This window comes from Nicotiana tabacum, chromosome 11 (genome assembly GCF_000715075.1).
Source record: "Nicotiana tabacum cultivar K326 chromosome 11, ASM71507v2, whole genome shotgun sequence".
NCBI lineage: Eukaryota > Viridiplantae > Streptophyta > Magnoliopsida > Solanales > Solanaceae > Nicotiana > Nicotiana tabacum.
Genome location: NC_134090.1, coordinates 132,118,513 through 132,146,104, shown reverse-complemented (window position 1 = coordinate 132,146,104; position 27,592 = coordinate 132,118,513). Strand labels below are relative to the sequence as shown.

General features: G+C 36.7%; 3 protein-coding genes and 1 long non-coding RNA gene across 7 annotated transcripts; 1 reads left to right on the top strand and 3 right to left on the bottom strand.

Moving 5' to 3' along the window:
• The first annotated feature begins 611 nt into the window (after positions 1-611).
• Positions 612-4,771, top strand: LOC107767530 (thymidylate kinase). Its single transcript, XM_016586560.2, has 6 exons — positions 612-857; positions 1,865-2,203; positions 3,169-3,280; positions 3,352-3,411; positions 3,652-3,756; positions 4,165-4,771. Exons 1-6 carry the CDS (start codon positions 820-822, stop codon positions 4,279-4,281), a joined length of 771 nt encoding a protein of 256 aa, XP_016442046.1. The 5' UTR covers positions 612-819; the 3' UTR covers positions 4,282-4,771.
• Positions 4,772-5,954: 1,183 nt separating this feature from the next.
• On the bottom strand, positions 5,955-8,959 carry LOC107767531 (uncharacterized). Its single transcript, XM_016586561.2, has 4 exons — positions 8,526-8,959; positions 7,331-7,412; positions 6,551-6,709; positions 5,955-6,354 (listed from the first exon to the last, which is right to left on the bottom strand). The coding sequence occupies exons 1-4, from the start codon at positions 8,727-8,729 to the stop codon at positions 6,281-6,283; spliced, it is 519 nt and encodes a 172-aa protein (XP_016442047.1). The 5' UTR covers positions 8,730-8,959; the 3' UTR covers positions 5,955-6,280.
• A 371-nt stretch (positions 8,960-9,330) lies between these two features.
• LOC107798735 (uncharacterized) lies at positions 9,331-13,408 on the bottom strand. 2 transcript variants are annotated; one of them, XR_012696748.1, is made up of 4 exons: positions 13,021-13,408; positions 12,608-12,664; positions 11,658-11,758; positions 9,331-10,515 (listed from the first exon to the last, which is right to left on the bottom strand). It is a non-coding gene; the product is annotated as an uncharacterized LOC107798735 (long non-coding RNA). The 2 variants fall into 2 exon arrangements; XR_012696749.1 differs by lacking the exon at positions 9,331-10,515 and having other exon boundaries at positions 11,444-11,758; positions 13,021-13,404.
• Positions 13,409-14,009: 601 nt separating this feature from the next.
• Positions 14,010-17,180, bottom strand: LOC107767533 (putative serine/threonine-protein kinase WNK11). Of its 3 annotated transcripts, none has more exons than XM_016586566.2 (3): positions 16,772-16,973; positions 15,271-15,773; positions 14,010-14,573 (listed from the first exon to the last, which is right to left on the bottom strand). In XM_016586566.2, exons 2-3 carry the CDS (start codon positions 15,763-15,765, stop codon positions 14,196-14,198), a joined length of 873 nt encoding a protein of 290 aa, XP_016442052.1. In that variant the 5' UTR covers positions 15,766-15,773; positions 16,772-16,973; the 3' UTR covers positions 14,010-14,195. The 3 variants fall into 3 exon arrangements, with proteins under 3 accessions (XP_016442052.1, XP_016442050.1, XP_016442051.1); XM_016586565.2 differs by lacking the exon at positions 16,772-16,973 and adding an exon at positions 17,004-17,180 and having other exon boundaries at positions 14,011-14,573; XM_016586564.2 differs by having other exon boundaries at positions 15,271-16,973.
• Positions 17,181-27,592: the final 10,412 nt, after the last annotated feature.

Genomic DNA, 27,592 nt, shown 5'->3' with positions numbered 1-27,592 from the left:
TTGTTGATTTAAATTCTTCATATTAGGTCATCCGTAAGTTTAAATATTTAAGTGTAATTACAATTTTATCCAATAAGAATTATATTATCAAAGCGTAATAAGATTGATATGAAATTCACTTTTAGAACTTTGTGTCTTTAGAATCATTAGCTGTAATTGATTATTAAATGAATCATACATTTTATATATTGGTAAAACTATTAGACTAACTTGGATATTCTATATTTAGAATTAGGAATTTTAACGATATAAAATCTTTAGATGGATTAAGTTCCTAAATATTAGGGATTTAATACAATTCAATAAGAAAAGATTTAATAACTAAAGATTTAGTTGATTTAAAAGTCATTAATATTAGAAAAATAATTAAATTATAATAATAGTTTTATTCAGTACGAAACATATTTTTAAAAGATAAAAAATGCAAACTATTTCAGTAAAACCTTCATACTTCTAATATAATATGAATATAAATATAGATAGATACATGTTCCTATCTCAATTTATTTCATAACAAAGCTAACTAATTAATATGATTTGGACTTTGGCATAAAAATCAGGTGAGAAAATTCTACGACTAAAAAGTTTGGAATGAAAACACTCAAAAGTTTGAAGGGTATAAATATGATTCTTAATCTCACTATGGAGGAGACATTTGCAAATTACAAGTTTCATAAATTGGAGGGAAGGCTACAATTGACCCTTCATATAAAAACCCTAGACGCGCGAACAAATTGAGACGTTGCGCGGGAAATTTCGGCGACGAAAACACGAGGAGCGATAATTTTGGCAAAATTGAATAATAGGTTTAATGATGAGATGAGATATGCCTGCAATTTCACCATCAGCAAGGCTTTGTAAGTTTCCTCAACGCTCAATTTCTTAACTCAGTGAACATTTTATACCTGGATGTTCATTGATCGATCCCAGTTTTGTTTGGTCCGTAGAAACTGTATGATCCGCTGCAGGTTTTTCTTTGATTTGTTTGATGACTTGTCTTTGTCCTTTGTCCATTTCAAAATTTATTTACCAATTGCCATTTAGCTACTTTACTATTACTAACACTGTCTCAAATTATGTGGCCGCTTTTCTTTTTAATCTGCCCCAAAAAAAAAAAACTCATTTCTATATTTAAAAATAATTGAACTTTAAAATTCTCATTTTACCCTACTCATTTCTATATTTAAAAATAATTGAGCTTCAAAATTCTCATTTTACCCTTAATGAGATGATTTATAGTCACACAAATATATAGGGCTTGTTTTAGACCACAAGTTTTAAAAATGTAGAACAATGCAACATTATATGGCACAGAAGGAGTAGTATTAATGTGTAAATGAACTTCATAGCGAGAAGTACGAGATTCTAATAAGCAACGTATAATCATACATACATTTATGTCTTTATCTAGACGGAAATTCATGTAATGGATGCAACACATAGTTTGCTTGAAAGAATTCCACAAAGAGTAGGTACCCAATGGAATAGTCGAGATGTGCGCAAGCTGACCTGGACACTATAATCAATCATCATAAATAGACCCACTAAGAGCATATTACATTATTATCTGCATGTTTTCCTATACTATGTGTCTCCATGTTAGAGTTGTAGTTTTAATGAATTAAGCTAAATGCTAGAGCATATTACAATAGTATCTGCATGTTTTCCTATACTATGTATAAGTCTACATGTTAGAGTTGTAGATTAATGAGATTAAGCTAAATGATGGGAACTTCACAATTTTTCCCTATATGTCATTAGGCTTAATTTATGTAGTATATCATATTTTTTATTTGTAAAGAAGTGGAGTAAACTTGTTTGGTTGCGAAAGCTTTGTGCTAATACAGTTTCTGTTTTTCCCCAGAAAATTTGGTGTAGTAGCGGCTCAGGGTTCATTGAAGTCTAGTTTGAATTTGAAGTTACCTTTCAAGCCTTCAAGAAATATTCATATGGAAAACAAAGAAAACAGCAGTTCACGAGGTGCCTTAATTGTTTTAGAAGGGCTTGACCGCTGTGGGAAGACTTCACAATCTAGTAGACTATACAAGTACCTTGATGAGCAAGGATATTCAGTTGAATCATGGAGATTTCCTGACAGGAATACAGGTGTTGGGCAAATGATTTCTTCTTATCTTGCTAACCAGGCGCATTTGGATGACCATGCGATCCATCTTCTATTCAGTGCAAATCGTTGGGAGAAGAGGTGTGCCTATTAGTTTGGCGATTTTGAACCGCAGTAAATCATTTAGAAATTTGACAGGCTCAAATTGTGATGTCACTAGAGAACATGTGTGGAAATGCAGGCCAGCTGCTCGTTAATTGTTCTCACCGTGCTAGTTTCGAACTAATAAGCAGATGTTTCAGTTTTTGACAGAGAGCTAAAATTATCTCTGTATAACATTGAAAGATGAACTAAGTGGTGTTGACGTTCTCTCTGCTACTATCTATTTAAATAGCTACTTGACAAGCTCTCTGCATAGATTATCATTTTTTCCAGGAAAGTATGGCATTGACAGACTGAGAGCATGTATAATATGCATTTGTGTTCTTCAACTATCTTAGATTGTTGCTCTAGGGTTTTGGTTTAGTAAAAAAGATGCAACAAGTGATATGTGGGTTAGGTGCATGTCATGTTTTAACTCCGGTGAGGATAAAACTTGGTATTTAAGTTGGGAGGAGGGTAAGGGGCAAGTTCATACTCCCCCGAGTTTGCAACCTGTGTGCCAGCTGGAATCTGGCTAGAACCCGCAGCGGAGGGAAAAAGCTCCCTTAGATTATTGAAAGATTTTCTTTGAATTTCCTTCTCCCGCAATTAATCATGTACCTTTTCTTGAATATGGTATGATCTTCTTACCAAAATGGAAGTGTTAATGATCTTTTGCCTGCTTTTTTATCTATTCCCTGCCAATAGTCTTGCCTTCAACATAAGGCACCAATCAAAACAATAAAACTTATTATCTTGGTATGTAATTAAGTACCAGTCTTCATTTTCTTTAACAATATTGCAATGAATTTTATTGTCATTTAACTGAAAGTTTTACCTGTTATGGTAGCGAACACTTTTACTTCCATGTCCAACTCTTTCTGTAAGAATTTTCAGGCGAATCAGCTCAGTATTGTTAAGCTGGTGCATTCAGATAGTTCTAATTATTCTGTCCAATTCGGCAGAATGTTGATGGAGGAAAAGCTGAGGAGTGGAACTACTCTCGTTGTTGATCGCTATTCTTATTCTGGAGTAGCATTCTCATCTGCCAAGGGACTTGATACTGAATGGTGTAAGGTAACATCGAGTCCTCAACATTGCTATTTAGTTTCTCAAATCAGTTTTAGCAACGAGATCTTTTACCGCAGGCTCCCGAGATAGGGTTGTTAGCTCCAGATCTGGTTGTATACCTTGACATATCACCTGAGGTAGTTTTCATTATCTAGTCTTGATTTCTTAAGCAATCTTTGGTCCTGTCAGATATGCTCATTTGTTATCCAGGATAAAGCTTTGCTATTTCATTTTATATTTCTAGTTGTTTGCCAGTTACCCATTTCTTTACTTGTTAAATATATATTCATTTTCATCAGTCATTTTCTTATATGAAAGACATGCTGCTGTAGTGATTTGATTGTGGATATTGATGATTTGGTCTTGAAAATTACCAGAAAGCCGCAGAGAGAGGAGGTTATGGAGGTGAGAGATATGAACAGCTTGAGTTTCAGAAAAAGGTCGCCAATTCTTATTTGACTCTTCATGATTCCTCGTGGAAGGTAGTTTTCCTTTTCTTTTTCTAGGTGCATCAACAAATGATGGTTTAATAGAAGGTTATGCAGCAAGTGATGTAATATTCACTGGAATACTAACTTTTTAGTTTTACTTTAGTACTCTTTGAGTTTGTTTGGACGTTTCCTATCAATTTTTTTGTATCCATTACATGAGTATGGTAATTAAGGTTAATATAAAAGCATTATATTACACCTTATTAACTTATGCTATGTAAATTGATTATATCCTAGTATTAGTTAAGACTCTCGTCTTATATACTTTGAAGCTTTTGATACATTAATTACTTTTGTTTACAAGATAACAGATTAGCCTTGTATAGCTGCTCCTACAAGCATCACATCCAAAGCCTAGGCAATAACTGCTTTTTTAATGTTGTCTTTGCTGTATTGTAGGTTATTGATGCAACCCTTCCTGTTGAAGATATAGAGGAAAAGCTCAGAGAAATTGTATTAGACTCTATGACGATATGCCAAAAAGGGAAACCATTGTCTCAATTATGGCCATCGTAGGTCAAGTGTGCTGAATATCGGCATGAATATGCAAGTCCCTCTGTAACATGTCTCCTTTTAGTTTGAGTTTGGCATTTATTTATCTTCTCAGCCATTCCCTTGTTACTGTGGAAGCACTTTGTCTTATAGATCCCTGCATACCAGCTTGCTGTGAGTTGAATTTTCTCCACATTTTTTGGAGAGTGTGTATCTGGATTAAGTCGTGATATCATGGAGTCACCTTCTTCTGTCGATTCAAATTTGCATGCGTTGATGATGTTGAAGCCAAAATTTCTTTCTTGATGATGTTGCTTGGAGAGGTGCTGATTTTCTGGAAACTGCATTTTCCCTGGTATTCCAAACGGCCCTAGTCTTCTTGCCTGTTGCTTTTGGTAAAAAGAAAGAAAGGGTGTTCATGAGCTTAGTTGTTTAGCACTGGTCTCTGTAATTATGTTTTTATAACAGTTGGGAAACATTGACATGAACGTATAATATATTATTTGAAACTTCACTGGTTAGTGGTATAACTTACACTTGACGAGTGAGGTTTGCCTGCTAGTAGAATATTTCCATCATTAATCGGTAGGTTCGAGTTCCAGTCAGGTGGAAGGTCAGTAGCACTTTTGAGCTTCCTAGGATAGGGTGGACGATAATTTAAAAAAAGAAGAAAAAGGATTCAGTAAATACAGGTGAAAGAACAAATACTTCTAGTCCGGAGAGAATCTTTCTCGGAAAAGGAACGCCAAATTTTCATCTTCTAGGGGATGACAATAGCACCGTGCAGGCTACTGAATCAATGTGCACAAGGCGTGGTGAACTTGCATTGCTCGTCTTTCAAACTACTACATTTTCTCTAATCACATTACTAAACTGTTTATTCTGCTCTTTGAAAGGGTCTGGGAAAAGGGCTGTAACAGTAAAGATCACAAAAAGCATCCAGATGAATGTGTTTCACTACTTGATTCAAGAAAGAACAATCTCAGTTTGCTTTTTGTGAAGAACATTATTCTATGAGCAGTGACGAAGGAAAAACAGCGAGGACCTATGTGCATACATCCCTATTACGTGTTTAAGGAGGTACATTGCCTCACCCCAGATTATACAGAAACAACATTTAGTAGAAGCCAGACATTTGTTGGAACCAGTGATCATTATCAATTATCAGTCGCACAATCCGTCAAATTACCATATGCTTTTTCCCTTCAAACTATATTCACATCACAGTTTTCCCGTCCTCTTTCCAACCGGAAGTAACTCTTGTTTCTTCATGAACCAAGTACTTTCATGCAGTGGTGGAAGCACGATCTCCACGAAGGGGGTTCAAAAAAAAAAGTTAAATTTTTTTTAGCTAACGGGAATTGAACCTACGACCTTAGGAAGGTTTTGACCCCCCTTGACCACTAAGCTACACTTTTGAACTCTGTTAAGGATGTTCAAAACTTAATATATAGAGGTAAAAAAAATCAGATTTTGCCTTATATATACAGTGTAATTTTTCAACGAAGGGGGTTCGCGTGAACCCCTTCCGCCCCCCTAAATCCGCCCCTGCTCTCATGAGTCAAGATGGATAACTCGTGCTGTTAAAAGGGCTTATCCTGTGCACGATGTGCTCCCGGCCAGTGTACATATAGGGGAAGAGCAGTTTATAGAGTGGACATAAACGGCGTGTAGCCTTGATTACATAACCTACATGTCACAATTACGCATCTGTATCACAGTGTCAGACAATTTTTGCTCTTAAGCATTTGGAGATTTATACACAACAGCTCTACAGTTCAGAAAATGATATACAACAAATTGAACAATTACTATCATGTTACTATGAGGACTAGACTCATTCAAGAAATGTGTAAGGAAGAATAGAAGTGATTTACAGACTACGGTAAATAAAGCCTGTGAGCATATATTTGCAGAACTTCTATTGGCTGGCAAAGTGTCAAAAGGTTTACTTGATGACTTAATCTACACATCTATGACATATGGTAGTACGATGCTTTAGTCCTTTCTGGGTAATGGCATGTCAATTCTTGCCTACGCTGCTGCTTCTTAGGTGCTCCAGCACTGCTTTCGTTCCAGTGAGATATTCCACTAGTCCTTTGAAGTAGTCAATCAGCAAAGAATAAAGTATGAAAAGGAAGTTTTACTCAGCGACATGTACTATAAATAATGACTACAAAGAAATATGCATTTTGCATGTATAGGGCAAAAACTAAAGTATTTGTTTCCAATTTGGTTATAAACAAAGGCAAATATTATTGAGAATTGCATTTCTTTTAGTGAGTAGAATTACCATTTGCATAGTTTCGGCAGTCATGATGTTTTATCCTCAAGTCAGTTTCCCACCCTTTGTTGAATTTGTTTGCCGCATCTATTGCATCACTCTTGGAGTAGCCAGCAAACCAGCACTTCCTTGTTGGCAGCTTCTTCAGAGTCCTCATACGAACAACTCCTGACATGGTATAAACTTGGAGACATGAATTACGTAGGAGATGATGTTGACAACTACCAATCAAACTTAAAACCACAGATATATGAACTTATAATGGTTAAGAGACGGCAAAAGCTTGTTTTACTTCCATAAAACATTGGTGATAAAAGTTTAAAGTGCTCATTTCCTATTGAATGATGACCATATGGATGTCGGCTCAACAACAACAACAACCACCACCCAATGAAATCTCACATGTAGAGTCTGGGGAAGGTAATTTGTATGCAGTCCTTACCCCTACCTTGAAAAATATGGATGTAGGCTCAATCTGAAGTAGAGTACATGCAGAAGCTTCGCAGACTTAATATGAAGTGTGACTAGAAATTGATCCCTATGATGGTCAGTTCCGAAGAGAGATAGAGTTTGAACATAATGCTGATTCAATGTCCAAAAGGATTAAAAGTTTGAACTTGTTTATCATTCAGATAAGCTGCAAAGTTAGGATTAAAAAATTTCCAGCCATTTCCACTGCATTTTAGAGAACAGTTGTCTAAGCATCTTATATGGTGTAGCATATATTTTTAGAGTAAGCTGGATGGAGGCCAGAGCCACAGAAAAGTTCTAAGTGCTAAAAGGTTTCACCTGGTACATTTCTGCCGGATAGCGCTGCAACAGCAACAGCTATGCTTTCAGGATCTTGAGGTTGGAAATCATACACTAATGCCTACAACAGATAAGTAGTAACCTGTTAATACTTACTGTTCTTTTATATTTTCTTTTTCAGTTTAATCATTGGTTATCTGAAACTCCCTAGCTTGATTAATCCAGATTCGTGCCCACCTAGTAAGGTAATTTATAATGAATGGGTTGCTCTGATGGTAAGCACCCTCCACTTCCAATCAAGAGGTTGTGAGTTCGAGTCACCCCAAGAGCAAGGTGGGAAATTCTTGGAGGGAAGGATGCCGAGGGTCTATTGTAAACAGCCTCTCTACCCTAGGGTAGGGGTAAGGTCTGCGTACACACTACCCTCCCCAGACCCCACTTGTGAAATTATACTGGGTTGTTGTTGTTGGATTGTTCATGCAAATAGTAACAACGAAGAGATTATTATACATGAATTACTTACTTCAAAAGGGCATAATTTTTTTTCTTTAAATTGTTTAATCCCTGCATTGCTAATACACGTAATCTTATTTCAAGTTTTATCATGTATAAAATAATACATAAATTCCTGCATAACTTAATACAGGTATTATTTAATACCGCCAACCAAATGATGCATTACTTATGGGGAAATTATTTTTACTTATGCAGCCAACTAGAACTGTATTGCCTTATAAGGGATTTTATGTTGGGACTAGGAGTGACGAACGGGCGGGTCGGGCCGGATATGGTTCTGCTCGAAGACGTGTAATAAAAAAACGGATAAATTATCCGACCCGACTCATATTTAATATGGATAAAATACGGGTTAACCGGCGGATTGACTTCTTGCATAAGATCACTTTTGATAAAATTTTTAGTCTCCCTAACTTGAGGAACCCCAATTTGAGGCTTTACAAATGCGAAAATTAGACTCATTGGTTATTCATTTTCTAAATGGATAATATGGTTATTACCCATATTTGATATATTTTTAAAAAGTTCATTATCCAACCAATTTTTTAATGGATAATATGGGTGATTAAATATTTTCTTTTAACCATTTTGCTGCCCCTAGTTGGGACTATACAATCAACCAAACTAACCCAAATCGAAAACCTTCTGATTGAAAAGAATAATCTTGGAATTTGGGCCTGCAAGAATCTATATTTGGAGGACAAAATGCAAGAGAAACCTGAGAGGGGAGAGAGGAGGAATTGGGGTTGATGATGACCATGAAATGCTGCAAATCCCATAAATTGAAAGAGTAAGCAGTGGACATGAGCAACTGGGCTGGCCCTTTTGTGGCTCTCAACGGCACAGCTGCTACGTATACTTCATCTCTTCTTGTTCCTACTATTGATTTTGCGGCATTCCCTAACACACAGCTCGATATCATTTGCCTCTTTTCTTTTGTGGTTACAATTGGTTTCCTGGCCACCCACAAAATTTAATTTTGATTTCTTCTTTCAGATAAGTAACATGAATAAAAATGAGAACAAATTTTGTACGTTTGTTCTTCTTTCAGGAAAATTTATAAAAAACATTAATTTAATTTTGTACGTTTAAGTGATAACTCTAGGTTTCACAAATAATATTCGAAATGGGATCGGTAGAAGTTAGAGAAAGAACAAATTTTTGTAAAATGAAAAGTTTAAAAATTAATATTCTTTGAAATATTTAAATGTCCCGTATAAAATGAGAGAGTGTGTAACTGATTCTAAACCTGAATAGATTGCGAAGATTGTGGTAAAATAAATACAAGTATTACCAAGAATTCAAAGATTCATGGAGCCAACTCCAACTAGTTGAAGATCGAAGTGTTCTAATTTAATCTAGGGGAAGAATCACAATATAAGTGTATGATGAAAGAGTTAGCTTAATTTTAAAGAATATTAATCGATCATCTAGCTCATGTAAATTAATCTGGAGGTGATGTTAATTGATATGATATTTATAAATGAATAGATAAAGACAATAGTAGTTATTTAGAGTTACTATTTTTTTGTAATAAATGTGAATATTACCATAACAACCAATTGCTTTACATCCTATGAGCATCAAGTGTACTAGCTCTTCTAGTACATCAAGACCTCGAACAAAAAACACCTCTTCTAAGTACAAAATTCTATGACTTTAGAATTAATAAACTACAAGAATCCTACCTACAGACACTTCTTAGTTACAGAATCTTTGTATCATCGGTGGACATTGCTTTGCTCTTTTAGACTCTACAAACATGCCTATTCTGTCCACCATCTCCTTCTTAATTTGCCATACACAAAACTCCAGATTTAGGCTAATTTGTCTGAAAATTCTCCAGTTCCTCGCTTGCCAAGTGTGGTATACAATTGCTCCTATAATTGCTGTTGCAACCTCCTTCCTTAATTGCTTCCAGTGCCTTTTGTTAATCCACTGTATCATCTCTGGTATTGCCATGTTTGGTAAACTAACTGCTGCCCATCTAGTTAGAGTATCTCTCATGTTTTTAACCCAACAGCAATCCCCTAACAGATGCTATTGTGTCTCTATCACTCCCAGCTCACACATGCAAGATTCAGCATCACCTGTGATAGGAATGTTCAACTGTACTAGTCTGCTTTTTGTTTGCATTTTTTGTTGGTATGCCAGCCACAATACAAATCTGTGTCTTGGTAGCATTACCCTACTCCATATCAAATCCATTTCCCTACACCTTGACATTTGTCCTAGCATTACATTGTAACTGCTAGATACCGAATAATCTCCATTGCTTGTCAGCCTATAAGTTCTTCCATTATACCATTGTGCCATATTATGCTTTAAACTGTTTATCTTCTTCCAATACCAACTACAGTCAGAGGGTGGATTATGCTCCCATATGCTTTTACAAGATTTCATATACACCCCATGTACCCATATCACCCACAGTACCTCCTTGTTTGTCACTAATCGCCATAGTAGTTTTCCAACAGAAGCTATGTTCCAATTTTTACATCCCTTAATGTTCAGCCCTCCATATTTCTTTGGCCTGCATAATACCTCCCATGATACCAATGCCATCTTCCTGTGTCCTTCTATAGTGCCCCATAGATACTCCCTGCACTTCCTATCAATTGCTCTTATAACACTTTGAGAGAGTATAAAGACAACCCCCCAAAAGTTGTATATTGCAAACAACACTGCATTGATCACTTGCAATCTACCTGCATATGAAAGTAGTTTAGCATAAAATACTTGAATATTTGTAGTGATCTTCTCTACTAGCTGGTGACACTCTACTTTACTCCACTTCTTAGATCTCTACTAGCATAACCTGCTTGAAAGTAGAATTATGACCTCGTAGTTACTGAGCTATCCCTTTTAGAAATTCGTTTATTTAATTTATGACACAATAATACAGTAATAAATATGTTGTTTTACAGTTTACTTAACCTATATGTGAACCAATAATTCATTTCGGTATTCCCAACTAAAGAGATATGGTGGGGGCAATAGCCACATACTACTGCATAATAATATTATATACTATATAAGATTTTTCCTCAAATTTGAAATTTTGTTCTCACTTCACTTTTCTTTGAATTTTACAGGTTTTATTTGTAAAAATAGCACGGTATAGCCAGTTTTCGGACTGATCATTCAAAAATAGCCAGCGTTTACGAAGTCAATGAAAAATAACCACTATTTTGTTGCAACAGAGACCGGTCCAACATAATATACTGGAGTTCGGTGCACCTGTGTATGAACTCCAACATATTATGTTGGACCGGTATACTTTGCTGACTCCAGTATAATATACTGGAGACTGGAGCACCGATCCAAAATTCAGTATATTATACTGGACAATTATACTTGCTGGAACTCCAATATATTATGCTGGAGTTCTAGTGTACTTATGCTGGAACTCCATCATATTATGCTGGAGTTCCAGCATACTTATTGTGGGAACTTCATCATATTATACTGGAGTTCCAGCATACTTATCCTGGAACTCTAGTATAATATGCTGGAGTTAAAGCATACTTATTGTCACACCCCAACCTTGGGAGGTGTGGCTGGCACCCGATGCCCGAAGGCCCGAGTGAACCAACCATGAGATATGATCTGAAATATAATAACCTGCAGGCAGAAGAGCCCAACACGACATATATATATATAAAAACTAGGCCAACAAGGCTGTAACAACAGTATAACAGCTATCCAGAAGGTCGATAGGGCGATACGAAAAATATATATATACAATGACCGCTAGTCTGCAAGCCTCTAAGAGTGTAAGACAATCTCAACAGGGCGGGACAAAGCCCCCGACATGCCCAAAACCACACATATACATCTGTAATAGTACCTATGGACTCAAAGTCAGCAACTCCGAAGAAGTGGAGTGCGAAACCCAACGCTGATCCTGGGGGTCCTACTGAGGAGGCACGCCACTCTGTCTATTCGAACCTGTGGGCATGAACACAGCACATAAAAATGCGTCAGTACGAAATATGTACTGAATATGTAGGGCGACAAGTGTAACATGAAAAATGTAATTAACAATAGAAGAGACATAGAGATAATTTGAATTCTGAAACTAGCCTCGGTAGGAAACTAAAATTCAACATGGATATAAATGTATGCTCGTGACACCGTCGTTCACTATCGCTACTTATAATATATCACATTATATAATAATAAATCCCTCTGTGGGGCTATAATATCCATAACATACCCGGCCATAATAAAGGCTCGGTAGAATCGTACCCGGCCACGTGGAGCTCGGTAATCCCAACTGATCAGTGGTTACACAATATGTGTCATACCCGGCCGTCTATAGTGCGGCTCGGTAATGAAAGTAAATACATACATGTACTAAATCATGAATTATATAGGTGCAATGCGAAACCAACCTTAAAAGACGTATTCTAAGAAGAGTCGAAGTGGCCTATCATCATTATTCCTCAACTATCATGGTTGTTGCTAAAATATATAATTTTTCAACTACGAGCCAACAAGTACTAAGAACATGAGAGTTATGTATTATGAATACCTTTGAAGTAAGTGTTCCTTATTCATGATTTATATGAATGTCGAAATGAGAACGAGTAAAAAGGCTCTAGTTCTTTTTAAGCAAGGAACAAGGAAATCCGAGAATTCATAGATATCCTCTAGAGTAAGCAATCTATGAGAAAAGATTAGGTCTAAGCATCTTTATAAGCTGAAGGTGAAATAACTCAAATCCGACGAGACAATTCGATAAACGTTTATTCGAATTCTAGTCATGCCGAAAAGTATAGCGAAAGCCCTACATACCTTGTCGATGGGGTTATATACTGTTTCCAAGACCTCAAAAGCCTTAGGAATGATTTCCTACATAATACAAACCATTCAAAATCAAATTCAAGCTCATAGCTTAAATAATTCTTCATTTAGACATTTACGCGAACAACTTGTGGCCATGAATTTGTAGACTCTTTTGTAGATTAATTTCCCCCCAACACACCCCCAAATTTTTCTTTACTACATCTCCTCATCAACAGAATTCCATCCATGTCTTCACAGATCAAAACAACACAATAAAACCATATAGAACAGCCCCAACAATCAAGCCATATTAATAGAGGTTTCTTAAGAAAAATCAAGAATATTTCTATAGAGGTTTCAACTATTTCTTAAGAATTCTTATGGTAGAAGTTTACAAAGATCAAAGAGAAGTTAAATCATACCTTACGTGACCAGAATTACTCAAAATTCGAAATTACTTCAAGGCGGAGTCTTGCTATGAAAAGTGAAACACCGAAGAATTCACGATTCCGAAGCTACCATGGTGTTCTCCATCTTGAGGATGACTAAATTGTTGTTATGCTTGGCTAGATGGATGGGAGAAGTTTGAGAGAAAATCCCTAGGTTTTTGGTTCTGTTTTGGAGAGGATAAAACGCAGGGGTTCTGTTTTAAAAATTGACTTAAATAAGGAAATTTTGACTAAACCCGACTAGGCACACTGTTCCCGTAACAGTGTGCACCCCTGTACGAAAATGTTAATATCTCTCTACTCCGAAGTCGTATTAATGAACGGTTTGTTGAGTTGGAAACTAGACTCATAGACCTTCGATTCGGTAGGTAGAACACACCATAACTCCCAGTATATTGAGAGAAACGCTCATCAACATTTTATCCAAATTCCAGTAAAATTTAAACCCGTAACTTGCGCGCGATCTTTGTCGAATTTTTAGTCACAACTCAAATGACTTCCAATCTTAATGTATAACTATCACATCATTTAAATATTTCATATAAATTATCTTCCTATCGAATTAGCCCATTTACAGCATGATAACGCCGAATACACAAGGTGTAACACTTATGCTGGAACTCCAGTATAATATACTGGCGTATTTTCCGGGTTTTGAACAGTGTTTTCGCTCAGATTTATCTTTACATGAAACGTGGCTAAATTTTGATTACTTTTGAAACTGAGCTATTTTTGAACGACCAGTTGTAAATCTAACTATTTTTGAATTTCTCCCGTTTTATTTTATTGTTTTGCTCCCCTTGCAATGAAATATGTTGAGTACACTTATTGCTACTGGTACTTTCTTTAACCTACAAACTTAGTATCAATGAACTAAATGTTACAAAAACTCATAATGCAAAAATCTAGAAAGTGAATATTATATCAACTATAGTCAACTAATTTCCGTTCAAACTATACATCTCAATGGATCTCTATGCAACACTTTCTAACTTCTATTGAGCAGAAAAGGTGGGATACTGAGACTGTCTTTTGTATATTGCATGATCAAGAACAGATTTATTCCAAAAATAATATTGAGCTACAATGAGGAATATTACTCAATAACTAACAAAATTTCAACAAAATGAATCAGCTATCAAAGATCATTAATTCTCATCATAACTGACAACATCAGAAAGGAATGGATCCTTCAACAGTTCAGCGGCTGGGGGTCTTGCTCTTGGCTGCCCGATGCACCTTAAAATGAAGGCCTTCAACTCAGGATCGCTCACCCTGTTAAGAGCTTGAGGCTTTGTTCCAGCAGTTACCATCTTGTATAGTTTTGCTATACCGTCACATTCACTGTAAGGTATCTCAATAGTAGCCATTTCAATCAAGCACATTGCAAATGAGTAGATGTCCACTAACTCGGTGTAGTCCTCCTCGTAAAGCTCTGGTGCCATATACTCTGGTGTTCCTAGTAGAGTATGTGCTGCATGGTTCTTCCCTACAATTGTTGCCAGACCAAGATCACCAATCTTTACCTGCGTAAACATGATATTGTTAGGATGTTAAGGTTGATCAAGAGTCTTGTATCTGATTAAATTTACACTGACGATCACGAGTGAATACTTTTGAAGCCCGCCCTTAAATTAACCAAACACTTCCAAATGTACTTCACTATGCAAGGGTACATTTTATATCGTAAGGTGATCTTAGACTCCCGCTTTTATACAAAGTGACAAGAATAACACACAGATGTAGATTCGCGATTTTAAGTTAAGTGGCTATAGATTATAACTTCACCCGCTAATCCATCGTGACAGTAGGTGTAGAGGTAATGTGCCCCCAGCAGCCTGAAGCGTGTGTACTCCAATACCCACTCAGTCAAATTTAGGATTTAAGTTCCATAAGCTATCTCTAATAATACTAGCACAAGTTGTCTTCCCGGAGACTTAAGGATATGTAAGAGAAACAGAACCTCACATTTCCATGAATATATCAAGAAAGTAAATGGCATGAATTTTGCAGCGTTAGATCATCTGAAAGAGAGAGGAACTAGTTCATTAGGACTAGGCATCATTACATTGTATTTCTGACATAAAGTAGAGCTACGGAGTATCTGACATTATGTTTCGTACCATGTAGTGTCGCATAGTTATGTCTAGATCATAGAAACATTAAGCCAGTGTTCAATACCTATAGACGGACAACTGAAGTCAGTTGAGACTGAGTTCATACCTTTCCAACATTACCATTGATAAAGATATTACTGCAATTGAGGTCTCTATGAATGACACAAGGGTCATGAGTATGGAGATAATCCAAGCCTTTTAGTATCTGTCTCGACCACTTCTTCAAGGCCTTTATCGAAACATGACGATGCTTCTTCCTGTATTCCCTCAAATTACCAGACGCACATGCCTCAGTTATGAAATTCAGAATGTTCTTCTCACAGTCCTTCCAGAAATGGTACATGACTATGATGTTGTCATTCTTCAAGTTCTTCAGCAACTTGATCTCAGAATATATCTTATTGATGATGAAAGAGTCGCCATGGAATCTGCTCAATTTAATCTGATTCCAGGCGACTTCTCTGCCTTCCGCAATATCAAACGCCCTATACACCATCTTCTCTGCACCACGGCCTAGAAGCTCCTCGTACCGTCCAAACCTCCCGGATGGATCAACCTCAGCAAATAATTCATTTTCTTGATCAGGATTTGCAGTCGGCATTCTGAGTTCTATAAGAGTAAACAGAAGAAGCCTAAGCATTTAGAAGATTCTTCAGAGGAAACAATCGTACAATATCTATTGCCATAATAAGACCTAAATTCGAAACAGAGATGTGAGCTCGGGGAAATCGCAGGCTAATCCATTACTTTTGGTTCAAATTATTGTATATAAACAGGAAAAACTTGGACAAATATAAACTGGGGGACCACCCGTTGCTTTCAATTCAAACTGTTGCACATAAAGTTGAAAAACTTCTTAAATATGTAGGTATCCTAAGTCTGCATCTATTATCATAAAGTGTATAGGGCATAATGTGGCACTCTCTGCTCAGCCGCAGAATCAGAAATTCTAACAAGGGGATTCAAACAAACACTACACTAAAAGTTTTCCTTATATAAAGGGGATTCAAAAAGTTATATATACCAAAAGAATTTTTTTATATCCTATACACAGAACAAATTTTCGGCCAAGGGGGGATTCAATTGGACCCGTTCACCATACTCCATTGTCACTGTTTGCAACAATTATTACCCTCAAAATCACTTATCCTTTTTCAACAAATTGAACTCAAAGATTCAAAAGCTTCCGACTTGGTTGGATGAAATTCATAAGTATGAATATACAGCAAAATTTTAACAGCAAAAAGATCAAGAAGTGCCAATTTAATCGACAGATAAATATTGTACCGGAAAAGAAAAACTCATACACACTAATTACGATGGAATTATAGTAGTGAAAGCAGAACCAAACCCTTGAATTCATCTAATACATTAATACAGCCTAACATATTCAGGTCAAAATCCCTATTTATGATCAAAATTTCTGTAAAACCATAAATAAAGAAAACTTCTTTTCAATTATATGGACCCTCTTGTAATGATAAATTTCCTAATTCCAAAAGGCAGAGTTTCATAATCTCTCCTTTAAAATCCAATTTTCAATCCCACAAGAAAAGATTTCTTCCACCAAAAGTTACTGCTGAAACTCAAATTTGATCATAAATTACTCTGATAATCCTTTTCTTGATAATCTTTAAAGCATATTCCTTAGTGGGTGTCCTTTGAATATGATCAACCCAGCTAGTTAAACAAAAATCTAAACTTTCCAAGAGAGAACAACAAGAATCAAGAAAGAAAGCAGAAATTTAGAATGATGGTATACACAACGTAAAATTAAACAATGAGTAGGGTAGGCAGAAGGAAGAGATTTTTTACAAAAAGAAATAGTAATGTATTTACCTATTTTCACAATGAGTAGTGGGTAAAGTTAATATTCCGCACGCTGATGAATTTGTTATTTAAAATCTACACTTATATAGATTGAAGAAAGGAAAGGGAAATTGGAAGTAAAACAAGAATATATGGTGGTAATATAAAGAAAGAGGGAACCATGCAGGGTAAAGGGAAGCAAGTGTGATTTAGTTATGGCAAAGAGAAATTAAAGAGGAAGGCCTAGCCGCCTAAACAAGAATATTAAATGTAACAATCCTATTTAGGGGTGTTCATAAAAATCCGAAAACCCAAACCAAACCGAAAACCAAATTAAACCGACCAAAAAAATCGATATTTTTTGGTTTGGTTTGATTTTGATTTTAAAATTTAAAAACCGATCAAATTTGATTTGGTTTTGGTTTTAATTAAAAAAACCGAACCAAACCGAATATAAGAGTATCTATTTTAAATTTATTATTACACCTATATATATTTATACTTTTATACAAATTTTTAAAATTTTTATAGTAAATATTAATCGTTTGCACTTTTAGTACAATTCTTTACCTTTACATTCTAGTTTTATTGGTAGTTTTCTTTTGTTAAGTGTAAGAATCTATTTCATGTTAAAATAATATATTTTTAATTGAGTCCTTAAATTATTCATCACTATTTGATTCAATTATCATCAATATATCTTGGTAAATAATAGATTTCTCAAAGGGCAATTAATATAGTGTTACGTTGAAAATGAGGTCGCCGAAATGTGTGTTTGGTAGTGTATGTCTTATATTTAAGAAAAAACCGATAAATAACCGAAAAAACCGAAAAACCGACATAAACCGAATCGAGAAAAAACCGACTTAATTGATTTGGTTTGGTTCTAATATTTGAAAAACTGACTTATTTGATTTGATTTTTTTTAAGGAAAAAACCGATCCAAACCGAAGCACGAACGTCCCTAATCCTATTTATAAACACTGCAAGTCTGCAAGTAAACCAAGAGTTCGAAGAAAAAAAACGTAAACCGGTAGTCTTCTACGCACTCATGCCACGTGTCGGCGTCGTTTCATTCATCAATCAATTGAATTTGTTAATTGTTCAATGAATGGTGTGAAAATATTTTTTCATAATACTATTACATATAGATTATTATTATTATTATTATTATTATTATTATTATTATTATTATTATTATTATTATTATTATTATTATTATTATTATTATTATTATTATTATTATTTCCATGTTCCATACATGTGGCATTGACACCTTGTCGATCGACTCTTGCCTTGTGTCAATTAGCGGGTAAATATAACATTTCAATATCTGTTCTATAACGCTTAGCTGGTGCAGGCTATCGTCTTCTCTCCCCTTTGATGTCTACTCAATCTAAATGTTTAGAACGACTGAAAGTGGCTGCTTCTAAACCCTATAGTTCACATTGATTACCCTTAGAATTCAGGTTGGGTAGGGGAAAGCCTCTCAATCCCTATTTGAAGGCGAAAATGATCGATTCTCTTTTTCGAAGGGCATTAAAGCCTAAGGAGATAGGGCTCTTTCCAGACGAGCTGGTGTTCGATGGTGAACGAGAGATAGAGGAGCACACTCTTCTAGGCCAATAGGTAGATCAGTGGTTGCGATGGCTCTCTTGGTATCACACCTCGGCATGGTCGGGCATAGGGCCACGGACATAAGTCGCGCCCCTGCCAACTATCTTTGATTGTCTTGGTCGGAAAATTGGGGTCTTTTGAGCGGGTTGTCTCCTTTCTGATGATCTTTTCTAAAAGAAGTAATGAAAGGGAAGCCGGGGGTCAAAGCTACGTTCGTTGTTGCTTGTATAGCTTTCTAGAGCAGAGATCTAACAACACATTCTAGGCACAGATCATTGGTATTGGATGTTTCGTTAGGTTGTGCCGAGTCAAATCTGCTCCGTTTTTTCCGTTGCAGAAAAGAGATCCCTTCTCCTCGCTTTAAAAAATGATGAATATGAAGTCTGGGAGGCTGCAAGTACTATGGATCCTCTGACACCCAATCGGGTTGCCTTCTCAGGTCTCGCCGATGTTGCCTGTAGGTCGTGATGTGCCTTGAGATGGTCGTCTCCTGTCCCCCTTCTAGTGGGGAACCCGCTCCCCGATCGTTGCTCTGCTGCATTTGGCCCGTCCTCTAGGCACCTTTAGAAGGCAGAGAGTGTGACAACGTACACGCTTCCCTTTACTCCATAGGGCCTTCTCATCAGTTGCAGGGTTTGGTGGCCCGAAATTGACTTGGCTTCGCCAAAAGGCCCCATGTCTAAAAGCCAGGCTCGCGAGGCGTCCCTCCTGCAGTAGGGTTCCAACCCTCGCCTCGCTCTTGTGACATGCTATGTTTATCCTCTCTATTCCCAAGTAAAAGTTGAGTCCCATGCGTCAGTTTGTGGATCGCGGTCTCACACACTAATCCCTACAAGTGCCTGTAGTAGGCCGGTCGCCCTACCTAAACCAATCATCATATCGGTCCCTAGGCCCTATTACTGGAAAGGCTCGACTTCAAAACTGTACGTGGAGCTTCCGCCTCATACGGCACCTCTAGGGATGGAAGTAGGCCTAGCCCAGGCTTATGCAGTTAAGGTTGTTGTACACGACCTCATAAGAAAAGAATAAAAAAATGATGTTTCCCGCTTCTCGTCTTTGACATAAAGAAATAAGTAATAACAAAGGGGACATTTTCAAATTATCTCCTAGCTAGTGGAACAAGAAAGACATGGATGATTTACTCATGTAATTTAATAAAAAAACAAGAAAAGAAATATAAAAAGAAAAAATCAAAGTCGAGTCTTAAGTCGGATTTTCTCAAAATCCTTGAGAAACTTATTGAATTTTTGAAAGAGTTTTCATAATGCTATACTTCAATTAAAGATCGAGTCAAAGGAGAATTCCGCTTTACAAAACTAAAAATCTTTCTTAAGAACCTAAGCGACTTGCTTTAAAGCAGCACCTTCCTTTTTTGAATATGAAAAGAGACCAGCCAACATTTAGAGTAAAAATAGCACGGTATAGCCAGTTTTCGACCGGTCATTCGAAAATAGCCAGCGTTTACCAAGTCAATGAAAAATATCCACTATTTTGCTGCAACAGCGACAGGTCCAGCATAATATACTAGAGTTCGGTGCACCTGTGTATGAACTCCAGCATATTATGCTGGACCGGTAGACTTTGCTGGCTCCAGTATAATATACTAGAGACTGGAGCACCGGTGCTCCAAACTCCAGTATATTATGCTGGACCGATATACTTGCTGGAACTCTAGTATATTATGCTGGAGTTCTAGTGTACTTATGCTGGAACTCCATCATATTATGCTCGAGTTCCAGCATGCTTATCCTGGAACTCCATTATAATATGCTGGGGTTCAAGTATACTTATGCTGGAACTCCAACATAATATACTAGCGTATTTTTTGGGTTTTGAACAGTGATTTCGCTCAGATTTATCTTTACATGAAAAGGGGCAAAATTTCGATTACTTTTGAAAGGGCTATTTTTGAACGACTAGTTGTAAATCTGGATATTTTTGAATTTCTTCCGCATTTAGATGAAAGAAAGGAGGCCTTTCATTGTAGGAATAACTTTCTAAACTATTTTAAATAATATGAAACCACCAAGGCGTCCCAAAAGATTTTGACAGAAGAAGATTCCAACAAACAAACCTTTGTATAAGCCGATTATCATCTACGTAACTACAAACTTGGTTTCTTCAAAGAGAGTGAAGAGAAGTCCTTCCTCGAAAGGAAAGAGGGATGAGCGGAACGGCTTCAATATCGATAAGCATTCCCCCGTCGAGATCAGTTTGGGCTTTCCAGTCTCGTTCCCTTTAATTGCACAAGATAAAAAAAACGAGATATCAAGCGGCAAGGCAATGACAGTGAGGGAAAGGCAAGTAGTCAGAAGGAGGAAGCATAGGAAAGAGCAGTAAGAGCAAGAGCAGTCCGCAAAGCAGCTGGTTGAAGCATGGGTAGAATACTTTGAATGAATATTGAATGGGAGCTGGGATAGGAACTGCTACTAGCGGATCTTTGCCTAGAACCAAAGCTGACCTTTCGCTAGCCGACCATGTGCTAGAAGTCTATATTGACATTTCAATAGGTCAAGCAAGTCCGCTGGCAAGCCTGTAGGCTATTGGCTTCTTCCTATATCCCTGTTCGGGAAAGCTATTGATTCCATTATCGAACCAAAAAAGATTTGTTCCCTTAGTTCTACCTACCACCCTTTCACACTGTTTAAGGGGTAGCGTATATTGAGAGTGGATTTCAGGTGTTTAGATATTTCAAGCATAAGCAGTAGTTGAACCAGCATAATGAAAAGCTAGCAAAAGGGCAGACCCAGAGTCGGATTCGACCAAACAAATAGAATGGCAAGCTTTATTACCATTCGAAAAATCCCATCGGTTCGAAACTAAATCCTAAACTTCGGAATGGCAAGTAGCAGAAAGAGAAAGTCCAACTTAGGCCTCAGGCTTGAGAAGGGTCATCGTTCCCGGCTGTCCCATGTTTGTTGTATTTCTGCAGGGGGAGCCCAACCCCGCTAACGCCGTGTTTTAGGGTTACAACGAGCTGGCCTCTGAGAGACTAAGTTGAGAATAGCGCTCGCTATCTTTCCAGCCATAGGCATATCTGCTTACTTATCTAGGATCAAGGGCTCTTTACTAATATAATATCATATGGGACACTTCCTTGAAGAAAGCCGTACTCCCATCAGCTTTCAAGTAGATAAAGAAGTTAAGGCTAGTGACATCAGCTATCGGCTATTGGCCTTTGTGAAAGCTCCTCCTCAATATGTTTGATCCCTTTCCAAGCCTTCCTCTTCGTCAATGATTATGGGTCGCTCCTGTCCTTTAGTTCGATACACTACTCTAAGGCCAGTTGCCTATACAACATCTTAACTTTCTAGTATCGCTACACCCTCTCTAGACAAACGATTTGATTCAAGACACTCTACCACTGGTACAATAGCACCCTGCCTTAATAATCACATAGTCACCCGGGCTTGACAAGTTCAAGCAAAACCGTAGAGAGAGCGGGCTACACCTAGCTTAGCCTATCCAATATCCGATTCAAAAAGAGTTTTTTTTGCTGATTTTTCTCTCTCTGTATAAAGTTAGTCCCAGTGTTGGGCAGAGCCTATTGTCAAAGGATCATTTCGCTGGAATGCTTGCTTGAATATAGCCACTCCCATTAAAAGGAATTTTTCACTCTATACGGTATGGCTACAAACTGAATGAAGAAGTCGGAAGCAGTTCAGCTGATAGTGAGTTAGGTTCTTTACGCAATAACCTTCTGTCACATGATAAATCATAGCTTGTAGTTTATTAAATTGCTGCTAATGAGGATTGCACATATAGATTATTTTTTTTTTCTTGTCACATAGTCAACGGTGAATTATATCCGAAGTTGAAATTCCCTCAAAACCTAGAACGTTAGGATACAATAATTTCAAGAGAAAATCTCACTTTATACCTATTAGGCCCAAACTATTTACCTTTTAATACCCATCCCCAAACTATTTACCCTGCCTACCCAGTCGGCCCAATCTATTTACCCGGCCCCGACCCAATCTACCCATCTCTCCCTTATCTTCGATCCAGCCCATTCTGCCCATTATTCCCACGTTTTCCTTCTTTCTCTATCAGTTAACAGAGTACACTTTCCATAACTCCATAGCCAACCGATGAGAACGCAAAAGTGAAACACATTCGAGTTGTAATTTTTTTCTTCCGATTCCGTTCTATCTCTTCGTCTAGTACCTAATTTTGGGTGACATTTTTGCTTTGGGTGAATTTTTTGCTTCTGAAAGTACATTTTAGTGAAAGTGGGTTTTCAAAATCATAGGATTTTTATGTTTTCCTTTGTACTTTTGTGAATCATTGTCTATGGGTTGTTGTTTTCTCTATGGGTCGGAAGAGTTGTGCGCGTAGATGGTGGCGCTTTGGACAATATCATTCTTCAAAAGAAGTAGCTGCTGAATTCGTTGCCTCAGCCATGTCTGGGCCTAGTTTTTCCTTATTTTCTGATTCTCAGTCTCCACTTAGTCGTAACCCTAGCAGTAGTCATGTTGAAAACACAACTGAAAATGTAGAATTAGAGGGTGGAAAAGGCAAAAATATTAATGCCGCATTAGTCGATGAAACTCTCTACCTGTCATTACCCGACACAAATTTCGAACCAGTCATAGGAGATGTTCCTATGACTGATAAGGGAAAAGGTAAAGTTGTTGAGGATTCTGAGTTAGGGGGAAGCCGACGTGAATCCGTGCCTGAAACAGAGACTCAACCAGTAGATGTTGATTGTAGCGATGATTCTCAGTTAAAGAAGAGAAAAATTGGTGTCGCACCCAAGAAGGTAATTTTCTTACAATTATGATCTTTGCGATTTTTAATGTATAGTACATTGTTATTTTTGATTTCTTGTTATGCTTTTGTATTATATTATAGTTATAGTCAGTTGTGTTAATTTTTTGAATTAAATAGACCGATTAAATTAATGTTCTGCTTGAGGTTTAAAAAAATGGTCGCTGATTCACTAGTGCTGTCAATCAGTAGCTGTTGTTGTCAACCAAATTTATTGAAGCCAGAGCTGCTCTGTGTGATTTCTGTTTTTCAGCTTTGCATTAGATGATTTTGTACGTGATCTAGTGTTTAGGCCAGTTGATAGTGGTGGGGAGAAGCAAGTATGGAAGGAATGAGACCATGTAAGTTATGTGTGCAGAATGAGCTTTTCTTTATAGGTGGCATGGTGTGGATGGGGTCAATGTGCAGAAGCCCCACGGCCTTGGCTGGTGACCACCACTGGCATTGATTATAGGCAGGCATTGGGGTAGAGTGATCATGTATGGGTCGTTTTCCGAATAACACCCATTGTCCCTTTTGAAACATCTGAAGAATCCCTTAACCTTAAGTAATAAGTTAGGACATGATTGACTTATTTTCTAATGAAAATGATTTGTTGAATTGGTGCTAAGTAGTATACAAAAAAGATGCCAGGTACTCAGTTACATGATTGACATAGTACTTGAGTCTGGAAGGGGGAGGCAATGCTATTTGACATAGTTCTTTGACATAGAAATTGCATTTATGTTCTTTATCCGATTGTTGCGTAACTGGTGTTTTGTTGCAGTGGCAATGACACGCATGATGTTTCCCATAGAAGTTTTGTGCCTATAGACATAGTGTATGTGTGTTATGTGATAGTTTTTATTGTTATAGACAATTGTTGGAACAACCCCGTACAACTATTTACCCTGTTAGTATAGCTATATACTATCATATGCTTCTGGATCTTTTTTTAGCTGTCTTCGCTATTTGTTTTTCCTTTAATAATAGTAGTATCGTACAGTATCTTGAAAATACTTTATAGCTGCATTCCTTTTTGCTTTTCTCTTTATTCCTATCTGTTATGTAATAGTATTATAGTCATTTGTAGTTGCGGAAATTAGTCAGTATAATTGTATACCCTGCTGGTATAATTATATGTCGTGTTGGTATCGTATGGTAGTTGTGATATTTTTAGTTGGTTTAGTTGCATTTTAAGTGAATTCTATTTCTGAAATTATTTTATATGAACATGTTTTGTAGTGTTGGGATTTCCTTGTGCCTATTGACTTAGATTATAAACCAAAGGTTGATTGGGATATCAATTGCCATGTTATTCATCAATTGAAAACGAATTTATCAAAGCGGCAACTTCGACTGTTTAAGAAAACATGCTTTGGCTATTTTTTGGATCTGCCACTAGTGATTGTGCAGATTCGTGTTATGCACCATTTGCTTATGAGAGAAGTACATCATGAGGTTAAAAATGAGATGCAGTTTGTAGTGAATGATTCTAGGTTGCGGTTTGGCTTGGGTAAATTTGCACTTGTTACTGGGTTGAAATGTAAGGGTGATATAAGTATAGAGAGCATAGCAGAGAATAGGTTGATTTCAAAATATTTTGGGACTGCATCCATGACATTTGCCCAACTAGCAGACTGTTTTAAGAAGAAGAAATGGGAAACGGATGATGATGCGTTGAAGATAGCAGTTCTGTATTTTGTCAACAACTTCTTATTTTCTCAACTCAAAACAAAGGCTATTTCACGGTCTTACATTGACTTGGTTGAGTCTGGTGATTTTAATAATTATCCCTGGGGTATAGATGTTATAAAGCTACAATTGACTCGTGTTCCAACAAGTTTCAAGATAAGCCTTCTTTTTATAGACTTGGTGGCTTCCCGTTGGCTTTACAGACTTGGTTGTATGAATGCTGCCCAAGTTTGGATGGTCACTTTGCTGATCATCTTGGAAACAACAAACTTCCACGAATTTTGAAATGGGTAGTCATGGGTCAAATCCCGAATGAGCGAGTTGCTTTGTAAATGTGTAGCTTGCAACGCAAGCAGGTAATTTTCTCATAGTTTTATTGCCTCTCTTAATGTTTTGGTACACTAGTTTAGTCACAGTTGTAGCAATATCCCAGTTTAGTGATATACTCTGTTGGTATACATGTATACTATATTGGTATCATGTATACTATATCCCAGTTCAGTGATATACTCTGTTGGTATACATGTATACTATATTGGTATCATATGGTAATATGGATCTTTTTTCTTTCATACTTTATTATCATTTCTATTTCTAACTAGTGTGCTTAATAATTGCAGCTAAAGAACATCACCCCAACTGATGATGAGAAGAAACAATTTGATGTGCGTGGTCTAAGTTTTGAAATTGAAGTTGAGTGCACTGACAGCCAACCCAGCCAGCCCGATAGCTTTCAGGTTTTTGACACTCAATTACCAAAGACACAAAGTATGCCTGAAAGTACCGGAGGTGATTCCCAACCTACCAATGCTGAGGTAATGAAGGAGTTACAAGCTTTGAAGCTTTTTGTAGAGAACAAGTTTGAGGAGGTGCTTGCAGCTATTGGTAGGCAGTCAGTGAAACCAGAGGGAAATTCAGCGGTATTCATCTTTTATATAATATAATGCTATAGTATATTGTTCAAAGATGCAATATATGCTTATAGGATACTATTCCATTCTTTACTTTTAGTGCACATAGTATTCTTGTAATATACATAAGACTAAAATTGTTAGTTTCTCATTTTCAGCACAAGCAACAGGATGATGATTTGCGTTCTGGTAAAATGTTGTATATGTAATTTTTGATTATTTTTTTATTTATTTAACTCTATGTATTTGTGCATTGACTAACCTTTTTGTTAAAAAACTTTTTTCAGCCACCTTCGTAAATGAGCATGATTTTGGCTTGGATTCTAACTTTGAACTATCTGCATCTGCAATTGATCAAATCACCGCTATTACACAACAAGCAACATATAAGCAGTCATCTCATGATGTTAAAAAGTCGGGTCCTGCTCCGCTGCCATCAGGAATCCCTGTACAGACACGAGCAGATGTTGTTATTGAGTCTAATACTGCTCCACAAGGTACGATGTTGATGTTACTAATTCTGTAGTTAGTATGTAAATGATAGGTTCTTGATAGTTTTTTATTTTTTATTTAAGTAGTGATGCTGATAATGCTTTTATGTGTTTAGCATGTCGGGTTGATGGTGTTGGTCAAGTGGATGTTGGTGGAAGTAATGTCTTCTATAATGTCTTCTATATATAACTTTTCATTCTTTTTTTTCTAAATTTCTTAACTTTGTATATTTATTTATTCACTAGCATTTTCTAATTTAAGCTCCATGTCGACACGGGGTTGATCTTCACTTGGATTCTGATTTTGAATATACTGATTCTCAACTTGATCTAATTGCTGCCATTACACAAGGAGGGAGACGTAATGTAAATCAATCTGGAAATGATCTAACAACTCGTGCTGTAAATAAGTCTAAACCTGATCATTCAGTATCAAGAAATATTGTTCAGATACAAACAGATGTTGAAACTACTCCTGCAGTTTTAACACGGAAAAGGCGCCCCACAGCTGTAAAACAGTCACCGTATATGAATGACTGGCAATCTGGTGTTAGTGCAGTTGGGGGATCCTCGAAGGTTATCAAAGGAAGATTTTCATTTGTAAATGACATTTCAGAGACGGTTGATTTTAAGCTTACGACTGCATTCTCAAACTTTGTTGAAGCAAATATGCAATTGGGAGAGTGCGTATTCGTTTCCATGTACTTTTGTTTTCATTTTTTCTTAATGTTTGTTGTTATATTTCTTATCCATATCTTCTTTTATACGAAATAGGGAAGTGTATTTACCTGGTGATCAAAAGCTAGAGCCTTGTTTTGACTTTAAAGTTGAACAGATTGATGATAAGACGTTTTTCCATACCTTAAACTATTCTGGCAGGCCGCTCTCTAGTTCGGTATGTGTACTGCTTTTTATTTTTGTTGTTGTAGTAGTTCATTCATATTGTTAGTGGTAGTCATGTTTTCTTCCTCTCTTTTTGCAGCACTTGAATATTATATTCTACTATCTTAGGAAGAAGGCGAAATATGAAATTAATATGCCAATCAAAGTCACAACTACAGATACTCTTTTTAATAATATCATTCAAAGGGTTTTCATAGAATTTGTAAAAGGTGGGAAACAAGATCATTTGATTGATAGATCAGACGATATCATG